The following is a 13,462-nucleotide window of genomic DNA, read 5'->3' as shown; positions in this document are numbered from 1 at the left end:
AGCTTTAGTTAAAAAAAAAATTTAATTCCTTATTACCTAAATAAGCTTCGCCGACTCTTCTCCTGCCTTGAATTGGCCTCAGATGTTCTACAGGTGCACCAGTCCCAGCGAAGCGAAGCGAAGACAGTGAATTGTGATAGCCAATTACATGTATACCATATACGTTATTGTGAAGTCATTTTGACTTCATTGGCTTTACTAAGCTCAATACAGTCTACAAACTAATAAAATAAAGCGACATACCTCCAGGCACAGAACCTGCCCGGACTCACTTTTCACTGTGCGTTCGAATTGCGACGACTCGCCGGCGGCCGGCCGATTGATTTCGTTGGCACTGTCGTTCGCAAGCCGAGCAGTTAAGCCAATCCGAAAGAGTTTGCGTCACAGAAAATATCACAGGAATCCAGCAAGGAGGATGCAGAAAGGAGAACAGCCCTTCTGAATTGATTTTTCTATTAAATTCATGTAAATGCGCTCACTGTGGTCAATGAGACCAATGAGAAAACCTGTAGATGTGCCACCTGCAGCCAGACCCAATTACAATGAATATGTACTTGACCACTGCTATTCTTCTGGCCTGAGATGCACCTTTCTCATTTTTTGCATGAGCACACAAGTGCCCCCTTTCGCATGGAGGTGCCACTTCCGCCTGTTTGTGGCCATTGTTCATGATGTCTAGCCATTGATCCTTCCAGGCTTCAACTGGCATTCCACCCTTTTCTGTTGCCTTCCCACTTCCACAAACAACTTCATCTTCGTAATCTCCAGTCCAAATTCTTCCTTAGATAACCCACTGCCAAATCTGCGTTCGATCAAGAGCACTACCTGCCTTGAATGCCCCCTGAGGTTTTGACTACTTTGCCGTATGCCCCCTCATTTTTTCAATGTGAAGGGCAGGTACTTTTGTGAGGCATTACAGCATAACGCTATTTGGTACATGTTCAACGACCTTTTTTTCTAGACTGCCATACTTGGCGATGCCAACAATAGCAGTTCAGCAGAAGTTAAGCAGTGGGCATGTCAGCCACCAAAGCTAAGCTCTGCAGTGCATTGGCTTGTAGAGCTGCCACGGCTGTGGAGAACCAAATGTCTCTGGAATGTATTTACTAGCACACACTCCTGTCACTTCTTTCCTCTAGACAATAACATTACATATCCCTACTTTATCCCCAACAGCTTCACTGGCAAGATTTTGTGGCTGTTTTTAGCGGTGGAACTTCATTAGAGCTCTACAGGCCTTGAGACAACTAGGAACAAAACGACATTCAGGAAGTTGCATAAAATCACACATGGAGTACACCACATTTTCACAAAAGGAAACGAGTGCTCACAATTTCCACATAATGAAACCGAGTAAAAAGGTACGAGGGAAAGGCTTCTTGTGGTTTGTGACAGCACTAAATGATTACTGCGGCTATACAAATATAGCATGTCAAATGTGGGTTGCCTCCTGGCAAGTGTGTGGGGGCCCCCTTAGCCCCAATGCCTTGTTCGCACACGTGGTTGGGCTTCGCCACTTGTGGAGGTGGCGTGGTTACATGTGCGCTATTGCTAGCTTCCTGGCTGGCTGTGTGTGGCGTGCCGTACCCACGATACCATGTGACTTGTGAATGAGGAAGCTGGGCGATGAACCCTCATTGGTCTTCCACCGGTAGCCTTTTTCTCTGAGGAACCCCTTTCCACCGAGCAGTGTTCAGACACACAGACTATGTTTGCGGGGAGTCGGCTGAGAGATTCCGTCAGCATCGGTTGCACCAGGACTCCCTACTCTCACGGCCACGATGACATATCCCAGTTGGCTCTGCGGGACTCTGGTCGGGGATGAAGGCTGGAGCAAGTGAACAAAACCTTTGTGTCTCTGTAAACGACAGCCTCAACTTTGCTGCTAAAGCCACAGTTTGCCTCCCGTGAGTGAGTACTCGAACCCGTTCTCAAGATTTCAGATTACAGTAGGGCCAGTAGTACGACTGGTAGTGCTTACTCTAATGGAACCAGAAGGCGTCTCCCGTTAACCCATACGCTGCAAGCATCCCTAGAAATAAGGCCCATTTTCAGCATTTGTTTCAGTGAACCACAACTACACTCAACGAAGGTAGGCTCAGGCGAAGAATTCATCCTAGACATGCTCCAGTAACAGTGTTACCAATGCGACCACACATAAGACACAAACCACCGACAACAAGCCCATCCAACCAGTCTTCAAAGAAGACGAGTCAACCACGAGCCATAACAACCAGATGTCAGGTGCACTGAGTGTCAGAACAAATAGAAGCAGGCTTCTTCCCGACAATTTTCAAACTGTTTTCTAAAATCTCTAGCCAGAAAGGAGGAGAGTATCTGGCAACAGCGACTGCTTTCACCGTGCCACTGACATGACTCAAGTTCTTGTTGCGTCTCAGCCCCCCAGCTTTCTTTGCACCAGTGTGCCGAGCACCTGTACCCTTGTTGCTGTGTAGCATTGCAGTGTTTGCCCGTAGTGGCTTCACATAAACATGTCGAGCTGCTAAACCAAGGCCCCCACTGCACTGTGCTGCAGAAGTCACCTGCAAAGCGTAACTCACAACGACAATTCATATCTTGTTCGAATGAACATTACACCACACCACACACACACACACACACACACACACACACACACACACACACACACAAAAAAACAGATTTAAAGTGATCCCTGAAATTATAAGGTGGCAAGGAATAGACCTTTTTAGTCTACACTACTGTTTAAGACCCAAAAGAGGGGAGCAAGAGGGACACGTAGGACAGAAACACTGTGCAAGAAAAGTAAAGCAGGACACTTACTCGCTGTAGTCTCTGCAGGATGGATCAGACATGTCATTGTAAAATGTGTCCCCGATGTAAAAGAAGCCAGACTTGTACAAATCCTGCAACACACGAAACAGCAACACTACAGCCACTTCTGCCAGACAGTACGCGTTCATTCCAATCCGAAATGAGGCACCGTACAAAGTCCTGAACAAGAATTATTACGAACCGAAGCCCTTGGTTCACGGGCCTTCTTTGGATCATCGCTGAAGTCTCCAGCCACTGAGGCATCCGAAATGCAAAGAATCTTCAGGCGCAAGCGGCGCAACGTCTGGCTGCCAAGCACCGCCACTTCTTGCTGGACCTAGAAACGAAATAGATTATTAGCACCAAGCTTAAGATTTATCCCCTAAAGAGGTCCAAAACATTTCCGAGAACAAAATACTAGCCTTCCTCTTCCACTGCACCCAAGACTTTCTGAAGAAGTAATTCAACACAAACACTAATGAGTGGGCCCGGCATCCTTCCAAGGGCTGCTGCCATGAGCCGCTTGCAAGAGTGTCCACTGTTTCCGCTTGCACAATATCTCATTACACTAGGCGCAAAATCACCAGGGAGTGTGCCCATTCAGCCTGGTGGCCAGCGACGCTGAAAACAACCTGCATGCTGAATTTCTGTGAGCTTACCTACACAAATTGGCACGACAAGCAGGGCCGTGGCAAGAAAATTTTTTCAGTCACTTTGGGAGGTGAAAAAATGACTTAATAAATGTGCCCAATGTTCTTTTAACATGAAACTGTTTCATTCCGGGATTCACGAAGATTTCACTTACGTCACATCCGCCACGGAAGTGACGCTAGTAAAACAAAGCAAGCGGCCTGTAAAGGATGCACCCCTGCACACAGGGTCTTCTTGCTGGGAAGCAACCTTTAAGGGGTCCTGAAATGCCTTCCGCCGATGCATGGATGTACATGTAACCAAATAAAGCAATGTATTAGCAATCTCCTCCTGCAAGAATTTTGTTAAAGCGATGAGTATTAGCTGAGAAATCGTAAATCAAAAACCGCGCATTATCGTCGCGCCGTATTTCCTCCTCCTTTCAACTGTTTCTTCGCTGTTGGCCTCCCCTCCCATGATGCTCCGCTCCTCAGCGGTGACGAACTTCCGCTATTGCGCTCCCACAGACTGCCGTCTGCTACGGGCCAGCTCTTTCGGCTTTTTCATCTTTGTTGACCCCATGGACACTCCTCTAAAGGCTGGAAAAGTGAACGAAGGACCTGGCCGCATGTGTGCGGCCTGGCCTTGCCCTTTCGCGGTGTACGTAGCTGCCGTTGGTATCGGCGGCGAATTCGCAGCCGCGCGGGGAGAATCGTGCGCTCGTTCCCTTTGGTGCACCGCGCACTGTTTATCCAAAAAGCGCGGTCTCAGATGTGACCCCGCTGGTGCCGGGTGTTATTTTGCGGCGGTCGTAATTCCTACTACCGGCGACATGTGAAGAAGGACATTTTAAACCGACACAGAACCCGTGCACAAAATGCGCCGGATTGGATCGCTTTATCAGCGGCGATGAACGGGAAGGCGCAGAGCAAACCAACGCCGCACTCGATCAGCGAGAACCCGTGTTCTGACAAGCTGCACCAGTATTTCTTTCTCTATGCTGCACCCATGTGTTGCATTCAACACTGACGGGAAAGCGTATGTTTGCACTTGTTTGGATAGTCGTAAAATGTCCAAACACTCCGGCACTCCGATAGCAGATGAGCCGGCGAGACATTTCGGAAAACATTTGACAGATGGCGCCGTATGCATTAGTGTGTCGCTACGCAAAACTGATTAGACGCTCTACCGCTCTACTAAAACTCCCCTCGCAGTGTTTACGTAGCGGGATGCAAAAATTTAGCGTTTAGCGTATGCAAAGGCCACAAACGCTGTACTAAAACTCTATTAGCAGCAAAATAGCGTGCGTATGTGAGGCCGCTTGCGTTTACAAAGCTGCACGCCGAGCGCGTACGTTTCAAACCTAGTGACATCGTTTAAATACACTGGCAAGCACAGTGTAACGTAGTCAGATATAAACCGTATGCTCAGGCGATAAGCAAGAGCTTGTTTTATGTGATTGCGCATAAAGGCCCGTTCGCACTTGCGACGAAAGCGAGTGAAAGCGGCAGGAATTCCGTCGCTTTGTCGCGCGACGATCGTTTTTGTCGAATGGTCGGGACAAATTTTCGTCGCGCGACAGAATTTCCGTCGCATTCGCTCGCTTTCGTCGCAAGCGGGAATGGAAAGTTCTGCCGCTGCCGTCTGCGCCGCAGCTCGGAGGTAACCGCGCGATCTGCTCGGGCCGGACGAACGCGCACACTCCCGCACGGCAGCGCCCCAAGCTGCAGCCGGCCGCGTACATCGCTCCCGGCGCCCGCCTGGAGCCCGCCCTCGGCACACTAGCCAGTATATTTCAGGCACTATAATGGAGGACATATTTTTTGCTTCCGATTAACCTAGTTCTTTGCCCCTGTGTTTTTAAATACGTGAAGTGGTTAGCACGTCGTCCTCACGCAGCTCTGTATCGTCGTAGCATCGCTGATTGTCCGAACGAAGCTTGCAGCTAAGCCAATGCAGTGACCGAAGCTGTGTGTGTGTGTGCATCGCCTCCTGTGTGTTGTGGACGCGTTCATTTCGCGATGAAATGCGACATTGTACTTCTGCGGGTGGATAGTGCTTCCCATGGTCTGGATTATCTTTCTCGAACGACGTACGACTCAACCTCGCATGGGGTATGTGTAGTGTGCCTGGCTAAAAGCATTCTCGCTTGCGCGCCAGAGTTGTGACTTGCTGTTCGTCCACGCAAACCGGGTGTGAGGTGAGTCCCGAATTTACGACGGGCAGGAGGAGGCAACCCATCTTCTGTCAATCGCGGTTCAGACTTGCAACGCATGTTGTGACGTTGCGTTCGTTCTAAACGCATCTCTGGATTGTTTTGAAGTTGAATAAAATGTACGCGTCAAACCCTGGCATTCGGCTCAGGGCGTTCTCTGCGATTGCACCAAATAAGTGTCACGGGGCTTTCTTTATGGTACGTACTCATGTAACATAAAATCCATGTCGTGCTATGGCCGTGTTGCATTCAATACAAACGGTTAAGCGTTTGTTTACACTTGTTTCGTTTGTCGTAAAATGTCCAACACTCCGGCACTCCGCTGGCAGATCAGCGGGCGAGCCGATGCTGAGCAGACGACTCATCTCTTTGCCGGAAGTGCGTGAAAAAGCCGCCCAATAGCAGGATGTCTAGCTCATGACGAACATATGGGAATCGATGATGTAGACATGTGAAGATGGCGGCGTCCGAAAACACGAAGGAAAGGGTGAGAAAAAAGCGACAAACTTTGCAACAAAAGTGTGAGCTTTCCGCTGCGCGTAAAAGAGTAATACTTGGCACAGATGATGTTGACGACCCTATCTAACGATTGCGCTAGTTCATTTAGTGTGCTCAAAATGCCTTTCAGGGCCCCTTTTAGTACTAAAGAGTACATTATACTTCAGGTTGTTCGTTTTCGAGTTTTATATTTTAACACGAAAGTGTTAAAATGCCAGGATATACCAAGATTTCACTGACGTCAGATCCGTCACGGAAATGATGCCAGTACACCTTTGCCGAAGCGACCCGCCAGCAGGATGTCGCTCGCCAAGCATAACCACAAGACAAGCCCCGACCCGCAAATCATGCTCAGCTGCAGATTTCGCTGCACATCTCACTTTCATGTTTTTCCAATTCCTATGACAGAGGAATGAACCACAGTTTTTTTTTTTTTTTTTTTTTTTTTTTTTTTTTTTTTTCCTGGTACAAGAAAGTGTGGGGATGTGGGAAATGAGCACTTTTAAAGGGGTCTTGAAATACCTCCCGCCGATGCATGGATGTACATGTAACCAAATAAAGCAATTAATTAGCAATCTCCTCCCGCAAGAATTTTGTTAAAGCGATGAGTATTAGCTGAGAAATCGTAAATCAAAAACCACGCACTATCGTCCCGCCGCATTTCCTCCTCCTTTCAAATTGTTCTCCGCTGTTGACGGCGCGCGAGCCTTCCCTCCCATGATGCTGCACTCCTCGGCGGTGACAAACTTCCGCTATTGCGCTGCTCGTCTGCTACGGGCAAGCTTTGTTGACACCATGAATCCCGCACTCCGCTCAAGGCTGGAACGAAAAATCCGGCCACATGTGTGCGGCGGCCTGGCCTTGCCCTTTCGTGGTGTGCGTTGGTGCAGTTGCTATCGGCGGTACGTGACTTTTTATCGGCGGCGAACTCGCAGCCGCACGGGGAGGATCGTGCGCTCGTTCCCTTTGAGATGCACCGCGCACTCTTTATTCAAAAAGAGCCGTATCAGATATGGCCCCGTTGGTGCCGGGTCTTATTTTGCGGCGGTGGTAATTCCTGCCGGCGGCATGTGAAAAAGACATTTCAAACCGATACATAACCCGTGCACAAAACGCTTCAATCATGTGACCAGTTCAGCTTGGGGCGACGCGTGGTGGAGAGCGGCAACGTTGGCAAAACATGCTCCGCCGCTGAGCTTTCTAGCGCTGGAGCGAACGCCATTTCTTTGACAATCTCAAACATCGGTTGCCTTGGCAACAAGGCACAAACCGCTCTAAAAGTCAGTTACGGTTGCGTGATCCAAGTGCGAGATGCGCTTGGCATTACAGGAGGCGATGGTTTGTGTGTTGTGGACGCCTTTGTTTCGCGATGAAATGCGACGTTGTGCTTCTGCGGGTTGATAGTGCTCCCCATGGTCTGGATTATCTTTCTCGGGCGACGTACAACTCAACCTCGCATGTGGTAGGTGGGGGCCAGAATGTGGGCTCTAGTTCTGGCCCCCACCCTCTACTCCTCGGAATGCCGCTTCTGTGAGGCTCCGGGCACGCTTTACCACATTGTGTGGGGCTGCGAGAAGAACCCCAACCTAACCCCCTGCCCTTCCCCTCCCCTGAGCACTGGGAGAGAGCACTGTCCAGCTCGGACCCTGATGACCAGCTTTGGCTGGTGAAGAGGGCTCAAGAAGCCGGACGGTCTCAAGGGGTCCTGGAATAAGGACTCTTCCCCAAGGCGAACTGCTTTATAGGGACGTTTATTCCTCCCCCTCCTCCTCGCATGTGTTATGTGCAGTGTGCGTGGCTAAAAGCCATCTCAGCTTGTGCGCCAGGGTTAAGTGACTTGCTGTTCGTCCCCGCAAACCGTGCGCGAGGTGAGTGCCGAATTTACAACGGGCAAGAGGAGGCAACCCATCGTCTGTCAATTGCGGTTCAGACTTGCAACGCATGTTGTGACGTTGTGTTCATTCGAAACGCATCTCTGGATTGTTTTGAGGTTGAATAAAATGTATGCATCAAACCCGGGCATTCGGCTCAGGGCGTTCTCTGCGATTGCACGAAAGAAGTGCCACGGGGCTTAGACGCATTCTTTATGGTACGTACTCAGGCAAGAGAATATCCATGTCGTATTATGGCCGTGTTGCATTCAATACAAACGGTTAAGCGTTTGTTTACACTTGTTTCGTTTGTCGTAAAATGTCCAAGCACTGCGGCACTCCGCTGGCAGATCAGCCGGCGAGCCGGCGCTGAGCAGACGACTCATCTCTTTGCCGGAAGTGCGTGAAAAAGCCGCCCAATAGCAGGATGTCTAGCTCATGACGAACATCTGGGAATTGATGACGTAGACATGTGAAGATGCTGGCGGCCAAAAACACAAAGGAAAGGGTAAGAAAAAAGCGACAAACTTTGCAACAAAAGTGTGAGCTTTCCGCTACGCGTAGAAGAGTAATACTTGGCACAGATGACGTTGACGACCCAATCTAACGATTGCGCTAGTTCATTTAGTGTGCTCAAAACGCCTTTCAGGGCCCCTTTAAAATGGAAGCTGGCTGCCGGGCTACGGCTCTACTGTGGTCAAAGATTTGAATTCAGGACTTAGGTACTGAAAGCGACAGGTGTTAGGGCCCCGCAATTCAAACCGAATGCTCTGCAGTTCTGGGAATTTCGCTGCCAATTTTATTTCTGCACTTGGGGCCTCATGACTTGAAGCTAAACCTTGGCTAGAGCAAGGTCGTGGTGCAATGCTAAAAACCTATTTATATTATCTTGGAGATCCTTAACCAAAATCTCAGCACAAAGGGTTGTTCTCATTTCTCGCCTCCCAGGAAAAACTGTAACCATTTGACTAATATGTTTGCTAGAAAAAAGCTTTACATTAAATAAGAAAACTGTTCGACAGTAATCTAAAGCACAGCTTCAGAAGCAGCTTCCAAATTTCTTGTAATTTAAGAAGGCTCCCACCATAAAGCCCAGCCATCAGTGCAATCATGGGCAAACTGCTTAACTCTTTCAATACCGCGGGAAATTGACCAATTTTGAGGGGTCTAACAAAACATTTTTTCTGTGCTATACATATTAGTTAGGCACACATTGCAGTGACATAAAATGCAAATGATTCCACGTGCTTTCCAACTACACCAGTTTTAATAATGCTTTCATAAATAATGATTGCGCAAAAATTATCATATTCGAATTTTTTGTCCAGGCGTCGAAGAAAATAAAAAAAAGTTTGTATAATAAAACACGAATAGTAGAAAAATTTAGAATATACATTTGTAGGTAAACATTTCAGGAACCCGTCCTAGAAAAAAAATTGAGTTGCGCGGTACAATTAATCAGATATAAAAGAAAATGTTAGCCAGCGTGGTGCCCGTGCCTTGTGGTGAAGCCCAACCACTATTTCAAATTTTGCTATTTTGAATGGTTCTCTAGAAGAAATCTGGTGGTTTGAAATTATAAAAGGCCCCAATTAGCCTCCATGTGATGTAAAAACACCTTGTCAATGATTATGACCAGCACAATATTGAAGGTAAGCAAGTGATGCGAAAAAATCCTCTTGGAGTTGATAACCAAACTCTTTTGTGGATGCTTGTTGGTGTCCTGATGATCACTTATAAGTCAGAACTTTCATTTGAGGTTTATTATCATGTTCTGACTCGCTATGATAGCCCTGCTTGCAGGAATAGGGTGCGATGCGCTAGAATCGTGCCCAGCAAGCTTTCACCAAGCCGCCGTCATGCTATGAAGAGAGTTAAGCACTACGAGCCAGGCCTACTACCTTGCAGCCCCACCTAACAATTTCGAAAAGAAACAAATACAAGGCTGTTGGAGACTGTCAGAATACGCAGTTCTACTAAGCAGCGACACTAGACTTCCGAAAATATCCTCGTATGAAACTGAAACTGGCCGGTGAACAGCTGGCGGTGTTCAAGGCCAAGTGGGAGCGTTCTCCTCATCTGAACTAATACCCGACGACTTGGTGTTATCTTTTGACTTTCAGCGGAAGCTGTTATCGCAGAAGTAAGGTGTAGATAAAGTGGAAGCACGAGCGGCATGCTTGTTTCCCGGAGCAGTAGCCGGCAACAGAGGCGCCATGGCAAATGAGCTTGTAGTTGGGAAACTGCGTAGTAGCGCCGAATATGAATTTAGCAACGCAAAAACGAAACTGCTGAAAACTAGCTGAAAATGCCAGGCACACTTGCTAGACATGTGGGGGACCATCAGAAAAAAGCTTTGGCAGAATAAAGCTGCCCTTTCTCCAAACCAAAGTCACTAGTGAATAGCTGGTGTCATTTAAAGTAATTGTCACCTCCCAAGCTGCCGGATTGCAACGCTGACAACATTATTTGGTATTTGACTTGCCAGGAGCCTTTTGACAAAAAAATATTATGGTAATGCAGCCTAACTACGATCTGCATCGTTTTTGTCAAGTGCAGCAGCCACGCCCCCTTCCTCAAAAACACATGCACCTCAGCTCACAAAAAAAGCTGTCAAAAACCTAAATGTCACCGGAGCGGGAAAATTTAAACTGATTCTAAAAGCGCCGTGCCTAGACTAACCACTGGCCGCATTAGGTGTACAAGAAATGACTACAACATGTCGAAATATGCAATATAAATCATCGATCACCAGTGATCGATTTGAATAGGCGTGGTATTGAAAGAGTTAAAGGGGTACTGACACAAAATTTTGAAAGCAAGATAACTTTGGGGATAGATTGGCGTGAACACACATGCATCACCTGCAAAATACCAGCGGCGAATACAGCCTAGAACATATTTAAAATCATTTTAAAGTGTGCGAAACACAACCGAGCCGCCAGCAGAGCACCTCGCGCAATCGACATCCCGAGGATCTTGTGTAAATAAACAACATCCAAACACGTCACGAGTTTGTGTTTGCCACTTCTGCTCTACCGGCGTTTTTCGCTGGCTCGCCGCTCCAATCGGAGGGCGGAGCTTCTGCTTTCGAGAACGAACGACTCGATCGTTGGCGGCGGAAGCGCCGTGATTTCCTCGCCTCATCGGGCAGCTAGCCGTGACCTAAGTTCTAAAGCGATTCCAGGCACTCTATTTTTATTACTTTTTATTTACATTGGACGCGAAAACGCGTCGGAGACACGAAAAGCCTACTGAGCGAGCTGCACGGTCGCTGCGCAAGTAGTGGCCACGGCTGCGAAGTGGCGCAGGCCGGCGCAGGTAGCTCGAGTGATAGCTTGTAACCGCTGCCAAGTCCCAACCATGGCAGTTTATATGAGAAAGGAGTTAGTGATGTGATGGCGGGTTGCATTAAAAATTGTCATCTGTACCGCTTACGAGAGCGGCAATGGATTATCCGCCGCAGTGCTAAGCCGAACACATCTGTAGGCACACCTGTAGGCAGACCGGCCGGCTGCTCGCGCGTCTTGCCACCCATTGTCTCGAGCGTCGCGCGTCGTTCTTTCGTCGCGGTCCACGTCCACGGTCCTTTTTAATTAAGCGGCTCACGAGATCAGAACATGGGGGCATTTGCAGAAACTGCCGGAAATGCGAATTCGACAGTGCTACGGCAGCTCTGCTCTGTGATATCCCCGCTATCCCTCCGATGGTCACGTGGTCAGCTTTGTTCACACAAAATCCATCGTTTCGTGGCCCCCGCTGAAACCGAAACTGCAACTGGCCGCATTGAAAATGCCTCTAATTAACCGTCGCACGCTGAAGCAAATGAGGTTTCTACAGGTGATAAGTAGCTACTTATTGGAGCAAAAAAAAAAAAAAAAACAAGCTGCAAAATTTTCCGACCACCCCTAAACACAGGACATACTCCTCGAAACAACTTTTTTTTTTTTTATAATGAAGTTAGGAGGCTGAAATTTTTGCAGCTTGTAAAGATTGAGCTCCTCTTGTCATATATGCAATCAGATTTCAAATATCTGCTCTGGATGAAATTTTACGTAGCATGACGTGCAGAAAAACGGCTTTTTTGTTGTACACTATTGTTTATTATAGTAAAAATTTTTACTGAAAGTTTTAAAATTATCTGGTGCTTCCTTATGAACCGCATAATGCCGAAATCTACCTGAAAAAGCCTTATATACTCATCTTCCTCACCATGAAAAAAAAATGACTGGTAGTGTGCCTTTTCCTGTTCTGTATATTTTTGTTTTATGATCGTCACAAATATCTAAGGACACAAATTGCATAATTAACAAGATTTCGGCCCTACGTTTTATAATGAACATCTGTGCAAAATTTCATCGTGATACGACCACTCTAAGTGGGAAAATAAGTGTGCACAAACTCAGAAAACGGACAAAAATGACAAACAGAGAAAAAATTACGCCCACCTCCCCTCGCGGGAACCTGGTGATGCGACGCTGAGGGGGGTTCAAGCGCAAGCAGAAAGTACCCGTCGACCGAAAGGCCGCCGGAGAGCGGCACACCGGTTATATGCGCAGCGCGCCCGAAGGAGAGGAGACCGCGGAGAGAGAGAGTACTGCCCATGCGCAGTACCGCGCGCAGCGCCGCCCACTGGCGAAGTGAGAGCGCGCTGGGCCGTACACCCGCAGATGTTGAGTGTGTGTGTTCGCTCTCACCTGGGCACGCGCCGGCGCCAGTGCGTCTGCCGCAGCTATGACGCAACGCAATCCAACACAATCCACTTTAATCCAATCCAAGTCAAGCCAAGCCAATCGAATCCAATCCAATGCTCCTCGCGAGAGAGTGTTCGCTATCGGAGAGGAGAGGGGGAGAGTGGAAAAGCTGCGGACAACAACGGACGCACGCAGGAAGGACAGGGCCGCCGACAAGAGATGCTCTCAGCATCGCATCTAAAATGCAATTGAAAGTTTATTTCTTTGGCATATTCATAAATTCTTGCTCAAACAACATGAAACTTGGTGGGGATATAGTCTGAAATGTCCACATTGAGGTACTAAAACTAGAACGCTCCTGCATAAGTAGCACCCTCACGGTTCTTGCGGGTATAGTCCTATACCCGCATAGCGGGTATAGGACTATATAGCGGGTACGGGACCATTTCACCAGGATGCGGCGATGGGACCTAGCCTCAGCAGTCAGCTTGGCACACATGTGCCTGATCCTCCGCTGGTCACTTGCAATGCTTAGTCTGACCACTTTTTCTAAAGGGAAGATTCCCAGTTCTTGGATGGAGAACTTGCTCAAAGCTAGTGTTGTTGAACCACAACATAGCGAGAGTAAGGGCCATCTCCACTACAGTTAACTGCAGGTTGTACGATACCGTCCTGTGCCAGATGCACAGTGCTGCTTCTGTCTCTATGGCATGGGATGAGCAGTCGACATTTTTCACACGTGGGGCATGGAAGGCTTGCCA

At 48.1% G+C, this 13,462-nt stretch overlaps 1 protein-coding gene across 2 annotated transcripts in view; it reads right to left on the bottom strand.

The window, feature by feature from the left end:
• The window catches only part of LOC144144627 (snRNA-activating protein complex subunit 3-like), a 63,950-nt gene that overhangs the window by 15,993 nt on the left and 34,495 nt on the right, over window positions 1-13,462 (bottom strand). For both annotated transcript variants that reach the window (XM_077676158.1, XM_077676149.1), the window contains exons 5-6: window positions 2,996-3,130; window positions 2,803-2,885 (exon numbers count right to left, since the gene is read on the bottom strand). In XM_077676158.1, coding sequence (XP_077532284.1) covers window positions 2,803-2,885; window positions 2,996-3,130 — 218 coding nt within the window. The remainder of the gene's footprint in view (window positions 1-2,802; window positions 2,886-2,995; window positions 3,131-13,462) is intronic.

The sequence above is a fragment of the Haemaphysalis longicornis genome, unplaced genomic scaffold, assembly GCF_048455015.1.
Source record: "Haemaphysalis longicornis isolate Haplotype H1 unplaced genomic scaffold, Haemaphysalis longicornis Haplotype H1 scaffold_1, whole genome shotgun sequence".
NCBI lineage: Eukaryota > Metazoa > Arthropoda > Arachnida > Ixodida > Ixodidae > Haemaphysalis > Haemaphysalis longicornis.
Note: the sequence above shows the minus strand (reverse complement) of the source record. Positions and strands in the feature narration are given on the sequence as shown.